Source organism: Enoplosus armatus, chromosome 5, assembly GCF_043641665.1.
Source record: "Enoplosus armatus isolate fEnoArm2 chromosome 5, fEnoArm2.hap1, whole genome shotgun sequence".
NCBI lineage: Eukaryota > Metazoa > Chordata > Actinopteri > Centrarchiformes > Enoplosidae > Enoplosus > Enoplosus armatus.
The window spans coordinates 11,975,428-11,997,300 of NC_092184.1; the positions used below are offsets into that span (position 1 = coordinate 11,975,428).

General features: G+C 43.4%; 1 protein-coding gene across 2 annotated transcripts; it reads right to left on the reverse strand.

The window, feature by feature from the left end:
• Window positions 1-977: 977 nt before the first annotated feature.
• LOC139284979 (mediator of RNA polymerase II transcription subunit 13-like) lies at window positions 978-20,896 on the reverse strand. Of its 2 annotated transcripts, none has more exons than XM_070905385.1 (30): window positions 20,758-20,896; window positions 19,751-19,985; window positions 18,378-18,546; window positions 15,638-15,783; window positions 15,323-15,520; window positions 13,586-13,780; window positions 13,314-13,470; window positions 13,109-13,216; window positions 12,292-13,008; window positions 11,967-12,183; window positions 11,663-11,693; window positions 11,424-11,545; window positions 11,199-11,283; window positions 10,905-11,101; window positions 10,617-10,816; window positions 8,902-9,791; window positions 8,625-8,792; window positions 8,281-8,504; window positions 7,962-8,157; window positions 7,477-7,870; window positions 6,004-6,220; window positions 4,523-4,714; window positions 4,178-4,401; window positions 3,929-4,071; window positions 3,637-3,795; window positions 3,398-3,519; window positions 3,038-3,208; window positions 2,352-2,516; window positions 2,022-2,122; window positions 978-1,923 (listed from the first exon to the last, which is right to left on the reverse strand). In XM_070905385.1, exons 1-30 carry the CDS (start codon window positions 20,821-20,823, stop codon window positions 1,791-1,793), a joined length of 6,342 nt encoding a protein of 2,113 aa, XP_070761486.1. In that variant the 5' UTR covers window positions 20,824-20,896; the 3' UTR covers window positions 978-1,790. The 2 variants fall into 2 exon arrangements, with proteins under 2 accessions (XP_070761486.1, XP_070761485.1); XM_070905384.1 differs by having other exon boundaries at window positions 3,038-3,183; window positions 3,337-3,519; window positions 11,193-11,283.
• Between the last annotated feature and the right edge of the window lie 977 nt (window positions 20,897-21,873).

The following is a 21,873-nucleotide window of genomic DNA, read 5'->3' on the forward strand; positions in this document are numbered from 1 at the left end:
TGATGGGATATATCGTTATCATATCATTTAAATCTCAATTATCAGTGTCGGCCTCAGAAATCCAGTATTGGTCAGGCTCTACAAGGGACAGAAGTAGAATAAGTTCAGGTCATAATGCCCTCATGATGATCCTGTATCTGTAGTATGATCGTGCAAATGTGAAGTAGGAAGAAAAGTAATGATGCGCTCTTTCTGCAGAAATGGATGCCAAGACAAGACCTCCCACCAGATGTGGTTCACCGATTCAACCCTTTTGTTATCCCCTGTAAGTGAACTGTAACTGAAGTAATTTTGGCCTCAATTCTACTACACACCAATCCTGTGCAGTTTCGAGTTAAGTGTATGTTATGTATATTTAAATTAAATATACTCAAAACAGTCAGTATGCATACTGAAAAGACATGCTGCGGATGTACGACAGTGCCACAATGCAACGCTCAAAGGAAATGAAGGATCTATTCACACAAAATAAATTATAATTGGTGGTGAAACAGGAAAATAAAAGTATTAAATCTTTCTAGACACATATTTTTATTTGTGAAATTTAATTGGCAGTGGCTTTCTAGAGTTGCAGTTTGATCAACAACTGGACACCTTTTAGTATAAAACTTTGCTATTTAAATTGTGTATATATATATATACATAAAAAAAATAAGATCTTAAACGAGATTGAGATCAGTGTATAATACATAGTGTACAATTAGTATTGAATTGGGACACCAGGTAAGGATGGTTTAAGTAAAGATGCTACCAAGTTGCATTGTAGGAAGTGTAGGATGAAGTGTTCTTGGAGCTTGAGCCATAAAACTCATATCTCGTCCTTTCCTGTTGTGATTTTGAACCGTTTTTAAAAAAAAATCTGTCTCTTTAAAAGTCTTTAAGGAAGTGCAATACTACATCGCTGGAGTGCTCTTTTTAAAAGAGGAGAAATATTTATCTACCCAAAGCTGTTCAAAAACAAGTCAAGAAGAAGAGGATAAGGTAGACGCACTTTATTCCTAAAACAGAAGCTGCACCATCAGTAGCGGCACACAATTATATGTACACATATACACACACAATTACCTAAATCTGTTATATAAAATATATAATCTGACAATGTACCTTTTAATTCCTCTTCAGAGCTCATTGAGTTACTGTGCGAGAGACTCTGGAGCCAAAGCAGACAGAGAGGTAAGTCTCATCCACTCATTGGGTGGGACACAAATGCCCAGGCCAGCTTTTACTTCATTTTTACAGCATGGCAATAAAAAGGTCTGTACCCCTTTGAAAAAATAATATTCTAAAAGCAATCTACAGCAAATTCACTTGAACAGGTTTGTCTGTGTTGTAATTGAGAAAATTACACTTTTTAAACCAATTCCTTTACAGTGAGATGTACACACCCTCTAGGATTTGTAATATATAAAAGATATTAAGCATTAAAAATTCCACATTTAAAAACTTACAATAAATAATATATGCAGGCATTTCATTAAGATAAAATTTCATAGATTGCAATCTACAGTCATTAAAAAGACAATTTATTCTCCTTTATGAAACGTCCCTTGATCTTCCAAAATGCTAAAATGGATTCTTGGCATCTGATTGATTGATTGGTTGATTGGAAACTTCCAGTCAGTCAGTGTTGTGTGAGATACACCAGGGAGGAGGAGGAAGAGGAGGAGGGATGCTTCCTCCACATTTGCCCTGATGGAGTGTGAGGTCCTTTTGAGTGTCGTAGCAGGAAATCCACGATTCGACTGAGCGACCCAGCCAATCAAATCTCAGCAGTTTGATCCCGTTAGAGTTCAGAGCATGTTCATGATAAAGTTGTACATCTGGGTGAGCACCACGAAGTGAACAGGCAGACAGGAGCGCCGGTCCTGGGTCGCAGGGTCGCACGTCAGCCAGGAGAGGGCGTTGTATTGCTCTAAAACAAATCTATCAAGCAGACACGGCAGTGTTACTACATGTCATTCTCATTTTAAAAAACACACAGTCCTTCAAGTGTGTAGACTCTTCTGATCTGAGTAGCTTACCTGAGCACATCAGAGGTGTGGTTAGAGTCCAGGGGGTGGGAGTGCTTACTGTGCAGAAGCTCGTCTGATTGGACAGAAGACACATGCAGGTGCAGAGAGGCCTGGGGAAAAGAAAGATGGGAGATTCAAATTAAATCCAAGTCTTTAGATTCATTTGTAACATCTCCTCCTGTCTGAGTACCAAGTGATTTTCAGAGATACAGACAGCATTCAAATAATTATCAGTCTGTCTTATACTTACTTTATATACACTAAGAAACTGAGAAATAAATCAGCCATGAATGTGATGGACTCCAACAAGCTGATTTTATATATAAAAAAAAAAAGTACCTTGAGGAAGAGTGGGCACTGGTTCCGGGCTTGAGGGCAGGCCGACCAGAACCAGTCGGGCAGTGGTCCAGCCTTGGCTGTGGAGACAAAGTAGCCCAGAGCCATCGGCTGCTGTAGGATGTTCAGAGCCTCCTCGTGGGACTCCATACGGTCTGCACTCTGGCCCTGCAAGACAACAGCGATGAAGTTAATGAACAGAGCGACGCTTGTTTTCTGCAACTTGAGTTTTGGATTTAAATGGTCTCTTTCCAGCCACTTGATATATTTCATGTTATTTATATCCTGTTTATGGCACACCACGTATGAATGAATTCTGCTTGTTACTGTAACTTTGAGAACAAAAACTGTGCAGCATTACTCAATGCAACTGTATGAGTCACTAAGTTTATGATGCGATATATAGAGTTAACGGAGGACAAATACAGTATTCATTCATTCACCTGGGAGCGCTATCCTTGTTACTCAAGCACATAACAGAAAATAATTTGTCATTTTCGATCTTTTATTCGAAACATTAGTCTGAGATGTTGTTCGAGGCATCAGCTTCAGTTATATCAGCAAAATAACCAAATAACTAGTTAGAATTGATGCGTCAAGAGTTCATCTTCCTCAGCCCACCAGGTATAAAAATAAAAAGGTCTTTATGGTCTGTGATAGACATAAGCAGCCCAAGTGTTTTTACGGACCTTGCTTCCATCTCCCCCCTGGTGGTAGTGGGAGCCAGGAGAATGAACAGGGGAGGTTGTGGGGGAGTTGGGCAGGATGTTGATGAGGTCTGGATCCACCATGTCGTTGTCAAACAGGTCAAAGATGCCCATTCCATCAGATCCATCTGCAGAGGAGAATAACATGCAGAGCTCAGGGTTTGACTGTGGTTCAACTTTAGCAGGACGCAACAATCGTGATTCAGCAGCTCTTGATCTTAATGCAAGACGACATTGAAGTGATTCATTTCTTTTGAGGCCTCGTCAGCTACGGAACGTACCAGGATTTATGGGATTGAAGTTGATGTCAATGGGCTCTGATGTGTTAGTGTTGACCTGCACCATGGCTGACGTGGGGAACACCAGGATGTGTGTGCAGGACGTGTCCTGAGGTGTGCTCAGTTGCGATGTCTGCATGTTGAGTGTGGTGCTGCGACCAAACACTGAACCCGTTGACACAGAATCTGCAGAGACATGACGGAGGACAGACCATCAGATCTGGAGTCAGCTTGAGAACTTACAAACTTAACTTGGCTGTCCGTTAAAAAGTCTAAATAATCATATTACTATTTTCTTTTTACCTGGCATGATGACAAAGGAACCCTGGGGCTCCATGGCAACCAGACAGGCGCTAAGGATGCTGGGAGTGTCAGCAGCGGAGATGCCACACATCCTACATGTCTCCTTCAGACGTTTGCTGAGAGACTGCAAGTTCCTCCTGCTCAGCAGAATACTCCAGTCTGGACCAGGGACAAGATGAGAGCACATTAGTGTTTATTCATGTATGTAAACGAGCCACGTAACTGCATGTTCTAGAAACACTGCAGGAGTGTGTGTGTGTGTGTGTGTGTGTGTGTGTGTGTGTGTGTTTACCTCTCAGCTCGCCGTGGCCCATTCTACCAAGCCGCCCAATGACCACCCTCCATGGCAGCGATGTCACCTGCACCAGGCTGAGACACCACTCCCACAGCTTCTGCAAACCCACTCGCCTGGCTGAGGCCTTTTTCCTGCGAGCCCTGTAACAGACACAAGTACTTCAAATACGGACACAATTTTATCATTAACTAAAACTAGCGTTCCTATGGGACTGATGCATGTTTTCTGTACATGAGTGCACGTTACCTGTTGGGTACATCAATGCTGATGATGCAGGTCTCCAGCAGTTCTCCGTGTTGGTCGGTGCAGGAGGCCAGCAGCCAGCGCTGGTCATGGGACAGGCAGTAGCCGACAAACAGGACGTTGTACTTCTGGGATGCCTCACCAAAAGTCTCCCCGAGCTCAGTCTGCTTGTCTTTCACTGGAGCCAAAATGAAGGGCGGCGTGTACAGACGCAGACACTCAGGTCTCTGCACAGAGAAAACTTTGTTAGCTCAAAAGATAAACAACAGAGGATACAACGACACAATGTCAGGCTTCCTTTACCAGAAGTAACGGCAGTTTGAGATATGCAACCAGAATGGCAGTTACCTCTGGGTTCTTGAGTGCCATGTCGATGGCGAGACCCGGGCCGAAGCCCGTCAGAGCCTTGAAGTTGGTTGAGTTGGGCAGAGGCCGACGACACTGAGTGAACACGGAGAAGGCCAGCGACTTGAGGTGCTGGCCGTAGAGGTGACGCTCCCCGCTGTGCACCGGCTGCAGCAGATACTGGCAGGGAACAATCTGACGAGAAAAAAAAAATAACAGTGGTACTTTAGACTGGGATGTGATAACGCATTTGTTGTGCTTATCTGCTCCAGAGAAACCAACTTTTGCGATGTAGTCATAGATTTTCTGTTCTTCGACAATCTGTATGAAAATGTCACTGGTTGCTCTGGACTAACTTTTCAGTTTTCAGTAATGGTGGTTGGTTTGCTTTTGAAAAGTTGACAAAAAATTGTGGGTGGCATCAGATGAAAATATTAGTGAAGTACAAAGTAACGTCCAGTCGGGGTTGCTTACTTGCAAAGTGACTGAATAGCACTAGCTAGCTCTAGCTAAGAGGGCAGTGGAAAAAGTTCTCTATTAAACTCTGAATAAAAATCTTCAATGGCAATTTGATGTTTGTGAAAACACGATTTCAGGTTGAAGCAGTGTTGTCTGTCTGGGTTCAATACGAACATTTAGCTTCATCTAAGTCTCTAAAGTGGTTACTTTTTTGTCGTTTTTCATTAATAAGTAAATTGCTGTTTACACAGGGGACATTAATAACATCACAGCACATGAACCACTGTACTGTGAATCTAAAAACGTGTACCTGCATACTGGCTCATTAACAATTAATGAAAAAGTTACCACCTCTTCCAGATAATACTATTTCAACTGGAATAGACAAACAATATTATAAAATATATAAAATAAACTGAATCCAAGGTTAACACTAAAGACAACTTCCTGTATTGAAAGACAAAAGTATGCATGTTGTGATTAATGGGTATCAAGATATGTATTATATGCATCTCCTGCCAGTTTTGGTGAAATTGAATCAGATATTTAAGCCATATTATATTCTAAGACCTAATGTAAAAAAAGGCAATATACAATAATAAACTATAAGCAGAAGGACATTAAACCTGCTCTATTCTGCCATGGCTGTACTAAAGACTAATACTGAAACCATTAGCACATTCACACCTCTAGTGTTTCAAAATTCCCTCTGGCATGTTGATGCAATCTTGTGTCACTACATCACAGGTGTGGAAGCTACCACCTCTATTACTGTCTGCTAATGAGTCCCCCGCTCCTTCTCACCTCCCTTTGTGCCTGCTGGTAACCTGCCCTGTTGTAACTAAACTGGCAAAGATGACATCAATCACAGCTCATCAGCAGACTCTTCTTTGAGAGAGACGACAGACGGTGTGAGCTTCACTTGTCCCTCTAGTAATACTGTGATAGACTTCTTGACCTTAAACACACTCAATTATGAAAGAAAGGAACCGTCAACACGCCGAGACTGTACTTTTGGCCTGTACCTGCACTGAGACAGCGTTTCTGATGCGAGCAGGCAGGAACTGGAGCATCTCCATGTAGCAGCGCAGTAGGCCCAGTGTGTAGGCGCTGGAGTGGACCTCTCTGTCTGCGTCTTCGTAGCTGAAGGGGTCAACAATGTACACCACGATGGCAGGCGGGTAAGACACAGCGTGGGACTCTCCGTCCGTTGGCTTCCCCACTTTGTCCCTCTCCATTGTGCTGTTGATAAAAAGCAGATCATGATTTAGAAACGTTGGGCGTGAATACAGCCCAGACGAGCCAGAGGTCACTACAAAATCAAAATCATAACAATTTTTGTGCCCAAACAGTCCTAAAGAAACAACTACATGACAAACAGAAAAAGAGGAGCAGCAGCAGTGTGTGTTGGCAAATACAAACTAAAATGTGTGTTTAGAAACAGTTTTATGATAAATATATTATTTGCATGTCAAAAGGAGCTCAATGACAAAGATTCAACATCACATTTTTCTTCCAATGTCACTTGTGCTTGAACACACAGTACATGGCGTATATTGCATTTTACATACTAAGCAGTATTGACTAACAGAAGTACTTTGTGTATGCAGAATGAACAAAAGCAAAGGAGCAAATTATGCAAAAACATGTGTTCATAAAAACAAGGCAATTGAAAAAACAAACATCATTGATAAACATGGGTAGTCCCACCCAAAACATGACAGTTTAGAATCTATAAAAGATATAACTATATCAATTAATTAAAAAAAGATATTATTAACAGGCCAATTTGGTATGTGAACGACAAACCATCAGGTGAAGCCAAATGAATACAAAAAACAAGTGCACACAAGACGAGTTTAAACAATTAAGGAAAAGCCTGAATTGCCTCCAAATTGATCTTTTCTTCTTCCTTCCTTTATTATTTCAGTGAGAGAAACCCAACTTTTGTTCTGCAAATGTATTAAAACTTAACACAATCAAGTTTTTCGTAGTTTTTAAAATGGCGTTTCATCTTTATCATTTGCATTCCTTCTGTCAGCTCGCTGTCTCACAGCACCGCCACGACTCAGCTGCCACTCTGATAGCACTGCGTAATGATTGGCCGTGCTCTGTTACGTCATGTAGTACATTTGCACATGCGCCACTGGATGACATGCCTGCAAGACAGCTCACTCTCTGTCAAACGACTGGAGACTAAAGTGTATGTCACGTCTTAAAATAACACTTTCAGTGTTATCAGAGTCCATTGTACAGGTACATGCATGCCAGCTCTGGATAGGCTTGGTTTAACTTGTATGTTCATTTACTGAGGTATAAAATGTTTCATAAATGAAATCAGAGCACATCCATAAAGTACATTTCTCTCATGGTGCAGGGCGCGATGGCTTTGTCAGTAACAAGTATTAGAGCAAAATAATTAAACATGCTTGCCAGGAGTGGTAAAACAAAAACAATTCAATCTCTCCGTCAGGATGATTAATTGACTGGTAACCTACCTCTCTGGCGGTTCAGCAGGCCCTTGAGGCTGGTTGGCAGAGGGTCCGTTTTCTGCCAGCCCCCCTGCACCCTGCGGGTTTGACTGGGGTCCATTCTGAGACATGCTGCCCGGCAAGCCTGCTGTCCCAAATGGCGAGTAGGAGCTTGGCTTGGCTGAGGCCATTCCCCCGATAGTCTGGGAGCCTGAGGAGGAAGAGGGAGGGGTGCTGTTGACCTGGGCAGGCTGGGCAGAGCTGGTGCTGGAGCTGGTAGTGTTGGTGCTCTGGGGTCCTGAGGAGGTGCTGGAAGAGCTGGAGGTCTGGGAGGAGGAGGAGGAGGAGGAGGAGGAGGCCACAACGGGGCTGCGCTGGGACAATAGAGAGCTATCCAAAGACTGCTCTGACAGGTATGGAGCTGAAAGAAAAGGAAATGATGAATTATCATTTTTACAAACCATGTGACCGTACCAACTTTGGGTTTTAAGATTAACGAGTAAAGATGTTACCTAAATCATAGCGGCACACTTGAGCAAAGAGTTTGAGCTTATTAAAGGCTTCATTGTTTCCGTCTCTGGCAGCCATCTTAAGGAACCAGTCACTAAGGGGCTGCTCTGTCATGCTCCTGCCTTCTGTAGTGCCGACCTTCAATACGCCCTCTGGGTGACTCTTACAGATGGGTCTGTGTTGCCCAAGCTGGCATGCCTGTCAAGATAAAGGGAGTGAATGCGAAAATGAAACTGTGTGAATCATTTCATGAGAATATAAAACTGTTTTTGTGGGCATGTCTGTACAAGGAGGACAGGTTTTATCCCGCCAGGCGCCTACCTCATAGATAGCACTCAGATCTTTGAAGAAGGTCTTTGCTCTGCCGAGCAGAGCTTCATTTTCTGGGCAGATGATGACATATCCAACATCTCTCTGGGAACCAAAAGGATCCAGAAGAAGCTTCTCCCAGTAGGGCAACCCAAAAGGAGACAGCACCACAAAATCATACTCATAACCGACCAAAAAGGTGGGGATGGGCAGAGGCTCAGGAGACTCATCTGTACCTGTAGTGAAAAGAGGACAAAGGTTCATCTCTGTCTTTCGCAACAACAAAGTCATGAACCACCACAAAAAAAAAAAAAATTAGACATGAGACTGATTAGGTACAAACACTTTCCACATACCATATGATCCCCTCCCAGCCATCTTGTGGAACTGTTGCCAGGTTAGCGGTCCCTGAACGCCCCAGGAGCGCACACTCCTCTTCTTCTGAATGGTGTCCTGCAGCACTGGCTGGAGGGACAACAACACCCGCAGGACGTCCTGAGAGAATAGCTTGCTCATGTCTGCTGCTACAAAAGGAAAAACAGAGAAAGAAGTATTAACTTTACCACATTTGAGGTTGGGAATTTAAAAAAAAAAGCTTGTAGAAACAAGAAATAGCAATACAAAAATACGTACATTTGCATTTTGGCCACTGATGAAGACAGGTGCTTTTCACTAGTGTTTCATCTACTTTGCCTCCTGACATATTGTCCATGAACTGCCTGCCATGCTCTAGTGCCATGTAGCAGTCATTATAACAGTCTCTCTCTTCCACCCTCAGAAATGAACTGGGGGCTGAGCTCGGCTTGGGGTATTCCACACCTGCCATTGGGGCAAAAGGGTTGGTGCACTGGTCCTGCAGCAGAAGGATTAGCTCATCTGGAGGTTTCTCCGTCAAGCTGCCAGCTTTGTGTGTTGTGGAAGCTCGCAGCTCTTCGAAACACCGCTCTGTGTCCCGACTAGAGTCTGAGCCCCGTCCCACCACGTCCAGCTCGTCCTCCAGAAACAGCCCGGCTGATTGGCCAAAGCGTCGATTGGTGACGGCGCTGAAGCCACAAGTGCAGGGGTACTGGGCCTCGCCGTTGTCCTTGAGGTACACGCCCACATCTGCTCCTCTGATGTTCATGTTGCAGACGCACACGCAGCAGCTGTCAAAGTTGCAGTCCTTGAAGAGGTTCATGACGGACTCTGAGAGAATGAGGGTGACGTAGAGACTGTGAGCCTCGGGGATGGAGGGCACAGTGGCCGGCTCAACGGAGCTGAGTGGTCGGCAGGTGGAGGTAGTGGAGGCGGGGGAGTAAAGGTCAGAGTTGTCATACTTGAGCGAACCCTGGACGCTCGATGGGCCGCGGGGAGTCCGTGGAGTGCGTGGTGTGCGAGGCGTGGGCACGGAAAACCGTGGCGTGGCCGGGGAGGGCAGGATGCCTGTGCCGCTGTTGCTGGGAGGGGCACTGCTGCTCATGAAGGGTGTGTGGGTCTGAGGGGTGTAGGTCTGGCTGTAGTCTGGCTCCACACTGGGGACGTTACTGTGACAGAGAGATAAACAGTGAATTTATTTCATATCATGGTTCCAACTGATTTTCTTTTTAAAACAATTTTTCCAGAAGATTTGTCAGTTTATTTATTCAGTATTATGTGTCACCATATCATGGTATTGCTGTACAGTATTCAACCATAACACTACATCAAATGACCACAATGATTTCTACATTCTTCAAATGTAGTTTAAAAACTTCCAAACAAAATTACTATACTACATATAAAATGTATTGCATTTATATCAAAATTCTTAATCAATCTCCGCTACTAGCAGACTAACAGAAAGTGTTTTCTTCTGGTTATTTCAGCTGTCTTTGATTTAAAAGCTCTCAACTAAAACTACTTTTTTCAAATGGTCAACAATAAACTTAAGATTTTTTTTTTTTTAAGTTTGTTTGTTAATTGGTTAATATTTGTGATGCTGAAGCTAACATCCTTTTTTTCTTATTTGTCTCAACTCAAATCACCAGTTATAGATGTCAGTAGCATCTACAGCTGAATGCCATATGAATATTTGGGGCTGAACACATTTTTTTACCATCATAGGACGAGGCCACCAGTTTCAAACATAGCTGCCGTTATAGGACTATATACAGTGAGTACAATGTTGCTTTTATACAATAAACATGTTAATGAACATAATGAAAATCAACTGTAACAGGCTTCATCTAATAAGTGCAGCCCGACACAAATTTAGTCAGTGGGCTCATCCCCAAATGTTCTGAAATAGACTGACAATCTGTGAGGAACACCGTCTCAATAGATGACATACAGGACAGCACTGACCCACTGTTAATGCTAAATGCACCAACCTGTCTTTGGTGAGGAGATTGACATTCGTCACTGGGGGTATCAGTTCCATTTTGCCCAGGGTCCAGCTGGGCGTGTACACACAGTCTTCTGGCAGTTTGATAGGCAATAGACACTGGCTGGGTAGCGTCTTCAGGGGGGCGTACATGGAACAGCCTATTAACAGCTGACACGTCTCTGGCTTGTACACAAAGGAGAAGTCCTGAAAGCAAAGTAAAAATGGTAATGAACACTGACGTAGCAACATTTTCCATTTGCTCCATACCTGGCAGGTGTGTGACATGTTGTACCTTTATTTCGCATGGCTTTGGGCTGCAGAATCCCTCCTCCACCTCCATTTTGAAATGGTTGTTGAGCTGGCTGCCGTCCAACAGGGTGAGGCCCGCCCCTGCTTCCAGGCTATCCTTGCTGCCGGAGTTCATGGGAGAGTAACCCTGCTGCTCCAGGGAGGGCGGGGTGGGGAACATCTGGTGCAGGTCTGCAGAGCCTGGAGAAATAAGACATTATTACTTCTCTTGACACAACATGTGTATAAAAGTTGCGGTGTACAATGATTAACTGATGCTTTGTCTCCTTACTTATGCAAGACAGTGGGTCCAATGTGGCTGCTTTGGCATCTTTACAGCCAAACTTGTCCTCGGAACCAACTCCAGCTCTCCTGGATCCAGGCTGTATGGACAGGGAAAAACGAAACTCAATACATCTTCCTGGCCCACATCAGCAGCACTTCCCGAGGATATCAGAACACTGTTGTGTAACACGTACAACTTTTGGGCTAACAATTTCATTCACCACACTGATGCACTTACCGCTAGCTCGTCTTCATCCGAATTGAAGATTTTATCCAAGTCGCTGTAGGACACAGCCAAGTCGTTCTCATGGATGAGGCTGGTCGAGGCTGAAGGTTTATTACCTGATGGACCCTGACCATCTGCACCACAAAACAGATAGAAGAGGACACTTGAATAAGACCGCAAACTTCAAATATTTCATTTAATTAAATGTGTCAAACCTAGAGACCAAAAGGACAAAGGGAAGGCATTCTCACCGTCTCCTGAAGCTCCAGCTCCTTCGTCCGACTGGGTCAAAAAAAAGACGATCACAGGAGTTATTGTAATATAGGAAGACCATTACATCATTTTAGTAGTAGAGGTAGAGAAGTAGAGAAGTAGAGGTATCAGGGAAAGTGCCACCAAATGCCACTTTGCATACTAGGCTCTGGTTATCAAGCACATTCTGAAAATCACAACACATTAAAAAGGTAATCTGTGAAACGGAAGCAAATTCTAGTGAGAATTCCTGTGACATACCGGGATTGCAACCCCGTTTGTCAACCCTGGTCAGGAGCCCACCTTGTGTTTTTTGTTGCCATCTCTCTCAGCTCCAGGCTTGTCCTTCTTCTCTGCGAAGCTGAACTCCTCGTCTCCCTCCACGAAGGCGTAAGGGTCTGGCTCCTCACTGTGTTCTCCGTCTCCTGTGGTGGAGGCAAGATGGCTGTTTCTCCGCTGGGCGTACGTCTTGACCAGCTCCTGGGACACCTTCAGGGGCTGCGTGGAGCCCGACATCAACCTGAGAGGAAAGAAAATGTGCAGAGATGCTCAGACAGATGCAGGTATGCGGTTTAAATAAACAGCTACATGTGTTTTAATGCAGCTGAGGATGAGTAATTAAACTTACTCAGTGACAGACACTACACTTTCGGCTCCTCCGCCTCCCCCAGAATCATCTCGTATTTTATCCACAGGTAGCTGGGGTGTCAGGAAGTTGGAGGCCTTCTTCCTGGGCAGGTTGAAATACTTCCAGGGGTTGTGAGTGGAGTCTTCATTGGGGTTGATGGCTGAACCCACAAAGACGGTGGGTTCCAAGGTTTCGCTGTAGGCTGGGGGGAAGGGCAGAGGCATAGGCATGTTCTCCAGCTGAGGCTCCTCAGATGAGCTCTTCTGTGGCAGCAGACAGGGCTCCACTGACGGCGGGTAGAACGGTTGGTGAATGGGCGTGGACGAGTTCTTCATGCCACCTGGAGTCATGTCACCATCTCCGTGATCACAGGGGTGCGGGCTGAGGGGAGGGGGAGGCGGGGATCCGACAAGGTCTGCAGGGGGGCCGTGTGTGTGCAGCGTAGGGGCTTTGGAGGGCACTGTGTCCACGTGGTGCAGGCTGGGATACGAGCCCTCCTCCTGTGATCTTAAACAAAGCCTCTGGGTCTGTGGCTCCAGGGACTGCTCCTCGCTCACAGAGTTGCGGTGGTGAAAGGGCGTCTGCGGCCTCTTCTGCTGCTTTTCCCCCTTCTCCAGCTTCTCGCCCAGCTTGTGCTTGGGGGCCGGCTGGGCAGGCTGGCCTGATGAAGGCGGGTGTCCTGAGGTGCTGCTGGATCGCTGTTTTTGATTCTTATGTCTATGTGAAACAAACAAAACAAATGATGCTTACAAGATACTGTCCTTTAATTAGAAATTAAAATCTAGAGTCAGTTGTGAATGCATTCCATTCAGCATACCTTGAGCAGTTGCAATGTGGCCTGTGAGTGGGCTCCACAAAATCCCAAAGTCCAGTTTTGTCTGAGTCCTCCTCACAAGTCCCGTTGGTCAAGGTTGTAAACTTCCTCCTATTAAAAATATCAACAATCGACATGTTATCAATCAACATGGAGGCACTTCTTCTACTGGCAATGCTAATTTTGAGGAAGAGATGACTAAACATACTTGTGCCCTGTACGGTTTATGTTATACTCCTGCCACACAGACTCCACCATCTGGCTGGCCAGCCTGCGGGGGATTTTACCCCCATGAAGAGTGTTGTTAGAGCTGTAGCCATCGGATGCAGAGGACAACTTGAGCCACCTCTGGGCAGGCTGATAATCTATGAGGGAAGGTAAGACAAAAAAAAACAAGTGCAATACTGTTAATATTTAGAATCTCACAGAAATAAAGACTGATGTGTTTAATTCTGGTCAATGTGCAGCTCCAAGTCTTACCAGTCTGAGCCTCCTCTGGTGACGTCGGAGGAGTCAGAGTGACAGAGGACATGGCAGGATCTCTGTGAGCAGCCTGGCCCTGCTGAGCACCACACAGGCTTCCTGAGGTGTTGGCTGAGCCCTGAGGGACCACAGCAGGGAGGTCCGACAGGGGGAGAAGCACCAGGCAGGAAGGGTAAACCATCCTTACTCCCGCTGCAACCAAACAAATGCAATTATTTATTTCAAAAACGTCTAAATGTACACTAAGTGCAGAGTAATGATTTGTTTACATTTTTTGCAACATTGCAATTAATCTCGACAGTCAGTTATTTTAATGGATTGATCGTTTATCTTCATTTCAGTTTAATCAAGGTACAACTCATTTACAAAACACACAATTACTAGATCATTTAAACAACATGTTATTGGTACAACAAAATCTTTTGTATTTATCAAATTTTTCTGTCATTCTGTTTAACCCTCGAGACCCCAGTAGAATTCTAGAATGCTGCTGCAGTTCACGGAGAACCCTCACTTAAATGATCCAAACAAACAGCTTCATCTCAAAAACGTTAAGAAAGTGACAATCACAAGTTGTTTTCATTTTAAAAAAACACAGCTTCCTCTTTAATTTGATACCAAATATGTGCATGTAGCTTTTTAGACCAAGTTTGATTCAACACAAAAAAAAACACCTAATAAAACAAATTGCACTGAAACTCTACTTCATAATTTATCATATCATCCTCATACACACACACTTTTTTTTCTTTGAAAGAAACATTTCTCTCCCTTTGCTTCCTGAGTCAACATTCAGAGTCTGACAACAAAACAGATCCTCCACTGAATAACGCTAAGCTTTCAAAATAAAAGAGAAATGTCCCACACAGCAATGTTATTAAAACAAACACCTGTAATGTGGAAGCAGGTAGTGTCTTTGGTGACTTATGAGAGAATTTTATTTTTTAATTTATATGTGGAAAAGTCGCAGCGCCCCAGTCAGTGCTCCCTACTGACTCTTCGTCGCACCACCAGCCCGGAAAACAGCCTGGAAGCTTGGAAAGTCCCACTATCCTGAAGGTGATTTTGAGCAAAAAACTTGAACTCACAATGTCTTTGGCGCTTTCCACGATGCACGGTGGGCAGGGTCTCTCTCACTACACAATCTTATGGCACACATTAGATTATAAAGACGGGGACGCTTACGTTTTTTACATTTACAAGTGGAAACCGAGTGGAAATCCGAGGAAAAAAAAGCCAGATCTCGACATTACAATGTGTATTTCCGGTTTCTGGTTATTGATGACAACTTGAAATATCTACAATACAAAGCTCAGGACTTTATTTTCCGTGTTTTGACACTCTGGGAATGGTTTTAAAATGACGGGTGCTCCTGGGCGCTATGGGGTCTAGAGGGTTAAACCCTTCCAGTCATTTTCATAATTGTTGGTAGAAGAATCAAACAGACATGAATGGCTGGAGGAGGCAACATTGAGACTTTCCTACATTCTTTAAATCCTTATGGGCTCTGTTGTAGCTAAACGTTGATCTCCAGTCCCTCTTTTATCAAAATGATAAAATACTACTTATAAGATACTGTATTTCATTCCCATGAAATTACTAAAATAAAGTCAAGCTTTTCAGACTGTCCCACCCTGTCTGCACCACTCACTAAACTTCCTTTAACATTCATCAAACATACAGAATTTGGCATAACAACCATCAACAGCTTATTTAAACATTAAACTGTCTTACCGACAAGGACCTCCACAGCTGCCAGGGAGTCGTCCTCCCAGTCCGTATCCTCCATCTTGTCTTCTTGGACCTCTTTAGGATTGGGGCTGATGGGATAAAACTGCCTCCACTCTTCTATGAGCTTCTGAGTAGGGTGGTCTGACATCTTAAAAGCCTGACCGGTGAGGGTCCCATTCAATCCGTACGGGCTCAGGATGACTGGAGGGCAGAGAGGAGTCACAACACTTATGTAGGATAACTCCACTAATAAACCCATAAACAAAACGAAATGCAAAATGTTTTTTTAAAGATTGTACACAGCTGGCGTGTTCCTACCTTGCAAGGGGCTGGAGCTCTGCTGGGCGAGGCTGAGATGCTCCTCGCCCAGTCGCTGAAGAGGCTGATGTTGAGCGATCTCCACACTCGTGCACACGTTGCTGTCGCCGTGTACGAAGAAGGTGAATGCGCAAGACAGGTGCTCGCTGCAAAGTGAGTCACAGATAAAGAGAGGCATTGTAATGTTTAGAGAGATCCCCCCAAGCATAACCACATCATTAAGTAAAAAAAAAACACTTGACTAAAGCTTCACTTCAGTCAGCACCCAAAAGCTAATTTAACCCCCTGCAGGCTATTGAGGTTATCAGTGTATTCTCCATCACTCATTGTTAAGGAATGACTCAATAGGGGAGGAGAGGACTGAAAAGGGCGAGAAGTCAATTCCTTGCATATTTGGCTGGGCAGCTCTGATCCATATCATGCTTTCAGGTGACAACTGTTGCTTTTACGGTTATTGGTCAGAGACATGAGGGCCTGCTAATACTGCCAACCAGATGGTGCACATAACACACACACACTCCGCTTCAACACAGTTTGTACTTTATCAAAACCTTCTAGCAACGCACAGGCACAAGTATGAGTCAAAAATACACACGGGAGATTATTATAGTACTGAAATGTTAAAACAATATTCATATTTATTTTCTAACTACTTCTGGAAGGCCAGGCAGCTTAATTCACTAAAATAGTACTTGTTGACATGGTTGCTGTAAAACCACAGTGCACACTCAGCATTTTCCAAAGACTGCCCTGTTTACCAGCCAGAGAGGGCAGGCGACAGCGAGGCTGCCAGACTCTTCTGTTAGAGGTGCTGCGCTGCTGCCTCAACACATACTTGCAGACATCTTTATGTAAAAACAGAGGCTAAGCACCAGTGAGCAAGAACCCCCTCCTCTGTTATATGCAACTACTCTTTTATATAGCTGCTAAAACTCTCTGAAAACCATTGACAAATCTGCCAGAGGGAACTGAGCAAGAGGGCTGTGCATCAAACACAAGTCAGCTTGGATCAACACAACCAAAAAGACAAGGCTCAAATTAGCTTGTTAGGGAACTCAAGGGTACACCAGCAATGGGGAGGCTAAAATATATGTCACCACCTTTATGTAAAAGAGTTAAGGAAATACAGCTGTGCAGAACGTCACTCTGAACCAGTTATTTATGTGCTGCTGCTGCTGCTGCTGCTGCTGCTGCTGGTGGTTCACCTCAAGCTTGTATTTCTACAACAACAACAAAACAGACCAGTTATACCTTGCAGTTGGGAAAAGTGGATGTGTGGACATTAAACATTACCATGGAAGTGTTGCTATATTACCTGAGATAAGTCTAAACTGATATAGAAATTATGCAACATGCTGGATGACTATTACTAGATGCTTTTTCACGTGAAACCAGGTGGAAAATGTGTCATACTGATGATGTAATTAGAAAACTGATAATCCTGGTCATACTCCATCACGTACTTCCATTAACATCTGATTTAATTCCAGGAACCTAAAATGCAGGATCTCGCTGACTCAATGCAACATGGATCTAGTTTTAAATGCTTCATTAATACAAGTTAAAATTGACCTCAGAGTACTCACCACGTACAAAACCTTATAGGAGTTAAATCAGAGCAGCCGGTACGCAATCAACAGTCTAGTGTCATGGTTACACTGCTCAAGGAAAGCCTTGAGTGTATTTGTTCAAGCCATTTTTCTTACAAAAAAAATATGAGGTTTCATTCCCAGAAACAGCTATCAGCTTCTAACATAGTTGAAACAATACAGCTGCAAGCACCATTTCTCTAGTTGAATCCCAAATGGGAATTTTAACAATTAAAAGTGGTCAGAGGCCAGGAATTGTTAAGGGAATTTTTAATGCACAACTTTCATAACAACGAGGACATCTGCCCAATGAGGCTTTCCCCACTGCAGTACACATATGCATATCACCCATAGTCATAGTCCTTAACATGACTTGAACAGACATGAAATGCATGCATGCTTCAAACTCCGTTCCCAACTAATATGCCAAGTTTTGCAGTAAATCCATATCTTTACAAAGACAACTGTAATAGCAAACCCCCACATGCTGCAAATATCTTGACCAATACTCCAATACCAAAGACTGACTAATGTTCAGCCCTTTAGCACAAATACAATTCACAACATCTTGTTCTGCTGCCATACTTATGTTCAGCAATTGTTCTGCCTCTTTTGTGTTATAAAGAAATTGCCTTGAGGTGTGTGTAAGCTTGTCCTTTATGGTGTTGGTGGAAAGGACATTCACTGTCACTACACTGGTCCATAATTATTGTCACTAATTCAGCTGACCAATACTCTTTTCTGACTCTGGCCTCTGAGCTTTTTTTAACTCCCAAAAATAATGTCAACAAGTCAGCATGTTCATATTAAAACCTTTCAGGCTATTTAGGCAGCTATCTTCCTTTTTACTGGAAGGATTTTATTGGGAAACATCTGCAGGGAGAGTTGAGATTCGTTAACAGCAGCTCAACACAGATAAAAGTAGAATCAGTCAAGAGTGAGTGAGAAGAGAAAACCAGAGCAACAGATAGCTGCATGACTATGTTGTTGTACCGATACAACAGGTAGGAGATACAGGTAATTCCCACTGATTCAAACAGAATGCACTCCAGCTACAACTTGTGACCTGACCATTAGCTGAGTGTCGGCTTTAATTTGATAATTTAGGGCATGTCATATAACTTTGTCTGCTCTGAGGAAACAGGACATACCTTTTATTAATGGTCTTCTCCTCCTTCTGGTATGGCTTAACAAACCACTTGCCAATGCGAACAAAGCCACGGTTCATGAGACAGCGCTCCAGCAGGTTGTGGATGGCCTTGAACAGGAGTGTTCGACACTCGTAGGACAGGCCACTCTCCCACTCACCATCCTCCTCACCTGAAACAAGGCAGATATATTAAACCAGATACTTTTAACAAACAAGCCTCTCTTCTTCCTGATCAAGAAAAGTGCCTCGTGTTAATTTTAAACTGTGGTGTACTAGATGGGTTTGACACATATAGGGAGACTTAGTTTGGTTTGTAAACAACTGACCACAGTAAGAACTAATGTATGTGTTACTGCAACCCATTTAAACATATGAAAAATATTTGATTTCAACTTTCATCTTATTGGTTATTATGCAATAACACCATCCAAAATAAAATAATTCAGCCCCTTAGGTGTTAAAATGAATGACATGTGTGACAGAAAATTAAAATACAAAGTGAAAAGTTATAAATTTGTTCTGCAGGTGAAGCCTACTTGTGGAACTTTTTTGCATGCTGTTCTGGTCAACAATGTTTTCATATTTCATACATTTCGTGATGATTAAGTATAAGTTTCCAACTACAAGCTAAACCTTCCAACTCTCTTTGCAGTTTAGCAGATTTGTGAAAATGTTGCTCTCTGTGTTTCTGTAATGTCCAATCTGTGTGGTCTTTAAGTAACACTTGACCCTCCTTGAGACAGGAGATGGAACACCTGGTCAGTGTGGCAGCCCCAAAGGAGAATTTCTTCACAGATGAACATTAACAAAGCTAGAAAAAAGCCTTCGTCCAAAAATCAAGACTGTGTCAGGTGACAGCTTGCTCTTATGTTACCATACAAGCCTGTACCTCTGTGGCTGAGAGCCAAGGGATTCCACAAGGCTTTCGAGACTTTGAAAGACCTGTTAGCCACAAATCAGTCAGGCTATCATAACTTATTTTCATCAGACTTTGCATCATTAAAACTGCATTAGAACTCTTTGCCGCAGTTTAGAGTGGTTGGCGTCATTAACACTAAACATGTTTAAACATGAGCTGAGTTTCCACAAATGGACCAATTTTGCCAGCAATTCTATGCCAGCACAGCAGCTCTAGCTCGGTTAATAACATCAACCATTACACACTTGGACTTTTGTTTTTTTAACTCCTTGAACTGTTGATTCGATTTCAAAGCACTGAAGTGACTTCTTAAATTTTATGAGAATACACATATAATTTAGGGTTTACACTGGGGAATTAAATATATTCTTAGTGTAAACAAATTCTGATTTTGGGAAAATCACAAATGCTTATTTTGAGCCTGCAGAAGACGTGGAAATGTTGCATGAACTTACTTGAGAGCTCATTATGGATAAGCTCGGCAAAACTGGGGTCATCCCCCCACCAGAAAAGCCAGAGCTCTCTACGACCCGGGGTGTGGTGCCTTCTCCACACACTCAGCACATCTGCCGACAGGCATCTGCTGAAACTACACAAGATAGGGTCCTCCTCAGTCACAGGGAAAAGGATGGGCGAAGAAGTGGGTCCTTGCCACACAAAACGCCGCCATTTTATTCCAGTCAAATCAGCCTAATGAGAAGGAGAAAAACAATGAGAATTAACACACAGCATAGCTGCACAGCATTAAGCCAATCATCTGTTGTTGACTGCATAACTCAGTCAATGTGTGTGCCCCCCCCCCCCCCTCCACACACAATAAGGAGAAGCTGAAGACTGCTTGTCCTGTCATACAGAAAATAACTTTAGATGAAAAAAGTTGAAAAAAGACTTGCTGACATCTTGGAAAGTTAAGCAATGCTTAGTACATGTGACACCACAATCATGTCTGAAAACGCAACTGTCATGTAGTTATTTACTCAGCAGTTATTAACAACTAGTGACGCACCACTGCAAGTCAGTGTAAAATCAGAGTAGTTTGTCTAATTTATGACAGCAACTATGTAACTTATCTTCTGATACGTAAATCATTTAATATTACAGTGTCACTTTAATCTAAGAAAAATAACATGTTTTTGGCAGGCTTTCAGTAATTCGCCTGTTGGCTTGACCTGTTACCATCATATAAGTATCGTTAATGCTAGTTGGATATTTCTGTAACCAACGCAGCGTAAACACGCGATTAAGCCATATTCATGAGAAACTCTTCAATATAGTTATTCTGCAGTATGTGCTGTCTCTATTGTGAAAGTTAGCTAGATCACGATTTGCAAGTTGCAGGCCCGATGCCTTCACGCCAATCTGCAACTGACGTTACAAAGCTTGTTGCCTGATTAGCCAAAATGGCTTTCTGGCCTCAGTATCATAGCTAACGCTAGCTAGCGCAGAGAGCAGAGAGTCTTACCAGGCAGAAGAGGTTGGAGTGGCAATCCTCCAAACTGGCCCCGTTTGGTACAAAGCACGAACTCATCCTTTCACTGCGTGGTTGTAACGTTAAAGTCCATTGTCTCAATCACCATCGGGGGCAATAGCTTGTCTTCTTAACTCGCTGGCGAGGCGATGTTCAGTTGTAATTATCCCGTTAAAGCGCTGACCAACTTGCTAGCTACAGCTAGCTACCGCTAGTCAAACAGACAACTTCTAACCGGCGCTAGCCACCACTAGCCGGGTAGCTAAGCTAACGTTAGACAGGCAGCCAGATAGCGTCAACTGTAAGCTTCTAGCTATTCGATTCATCAATCCTATTTGAAATGTATTGTCTGATCTGGTTAGCCGCAAGCTTGCTGCTATACATTACCTTAACACCAAATAGTCAACGTTAACATGACCTGGACAGACTAACGTTAAATCAAACACCAGAAAAGTTATATGCGCAATAAAAAATAAGAGCTCGAAAACTAAAAAACTTCACCTCAAAAGCTTAGTCCCTGGTGTGCTAATGCTAATGCCAGCTAGCTGATCTGAAACAATTTCAAAGCAAAGGAACTCTCCCCTCCCCCTGATCTCTCCTAGCCTGCTAGCACAAAAGCTAACATACCAGAGCTCCACCGCTAGCTTGCTAGCTAAATAAAACAATTAGCTACACCGCCCTCCTTTTCACTAAAACCATCACAGTGCTCCGTCATAGTAAAACTACTCTTAAAACAGATGAAATGCCAAATTAGCGAGGCTACTCATCGGCTACTTTTCTCTGCCTGATTCCATGGGTCCTGCAGATTTCCATTATTTCAGTTCATGGATTGAATTCTTTAATGGCGGCCAGGAGGACAACTCTGCCTCTCAACTCCTATTGGCCAATTTGTGGTAATGGGGGCGTCATCCGTCTTCAAGTAGCTCCATGACTTCACAGTTTACAAGATGAGAGCTCCGGTGCATCTGTCATACAGTCAGTGGTCACTCCTCAATGATGTCTGTAACTAAACATGTTTCACTTGGCAACATCTGCTGCATGTGACTGTTCCAGGAAACTAAGAAAAAAAAGGGTTTATTGGGGGAAAATATGTCTTTTTGCATATAATAT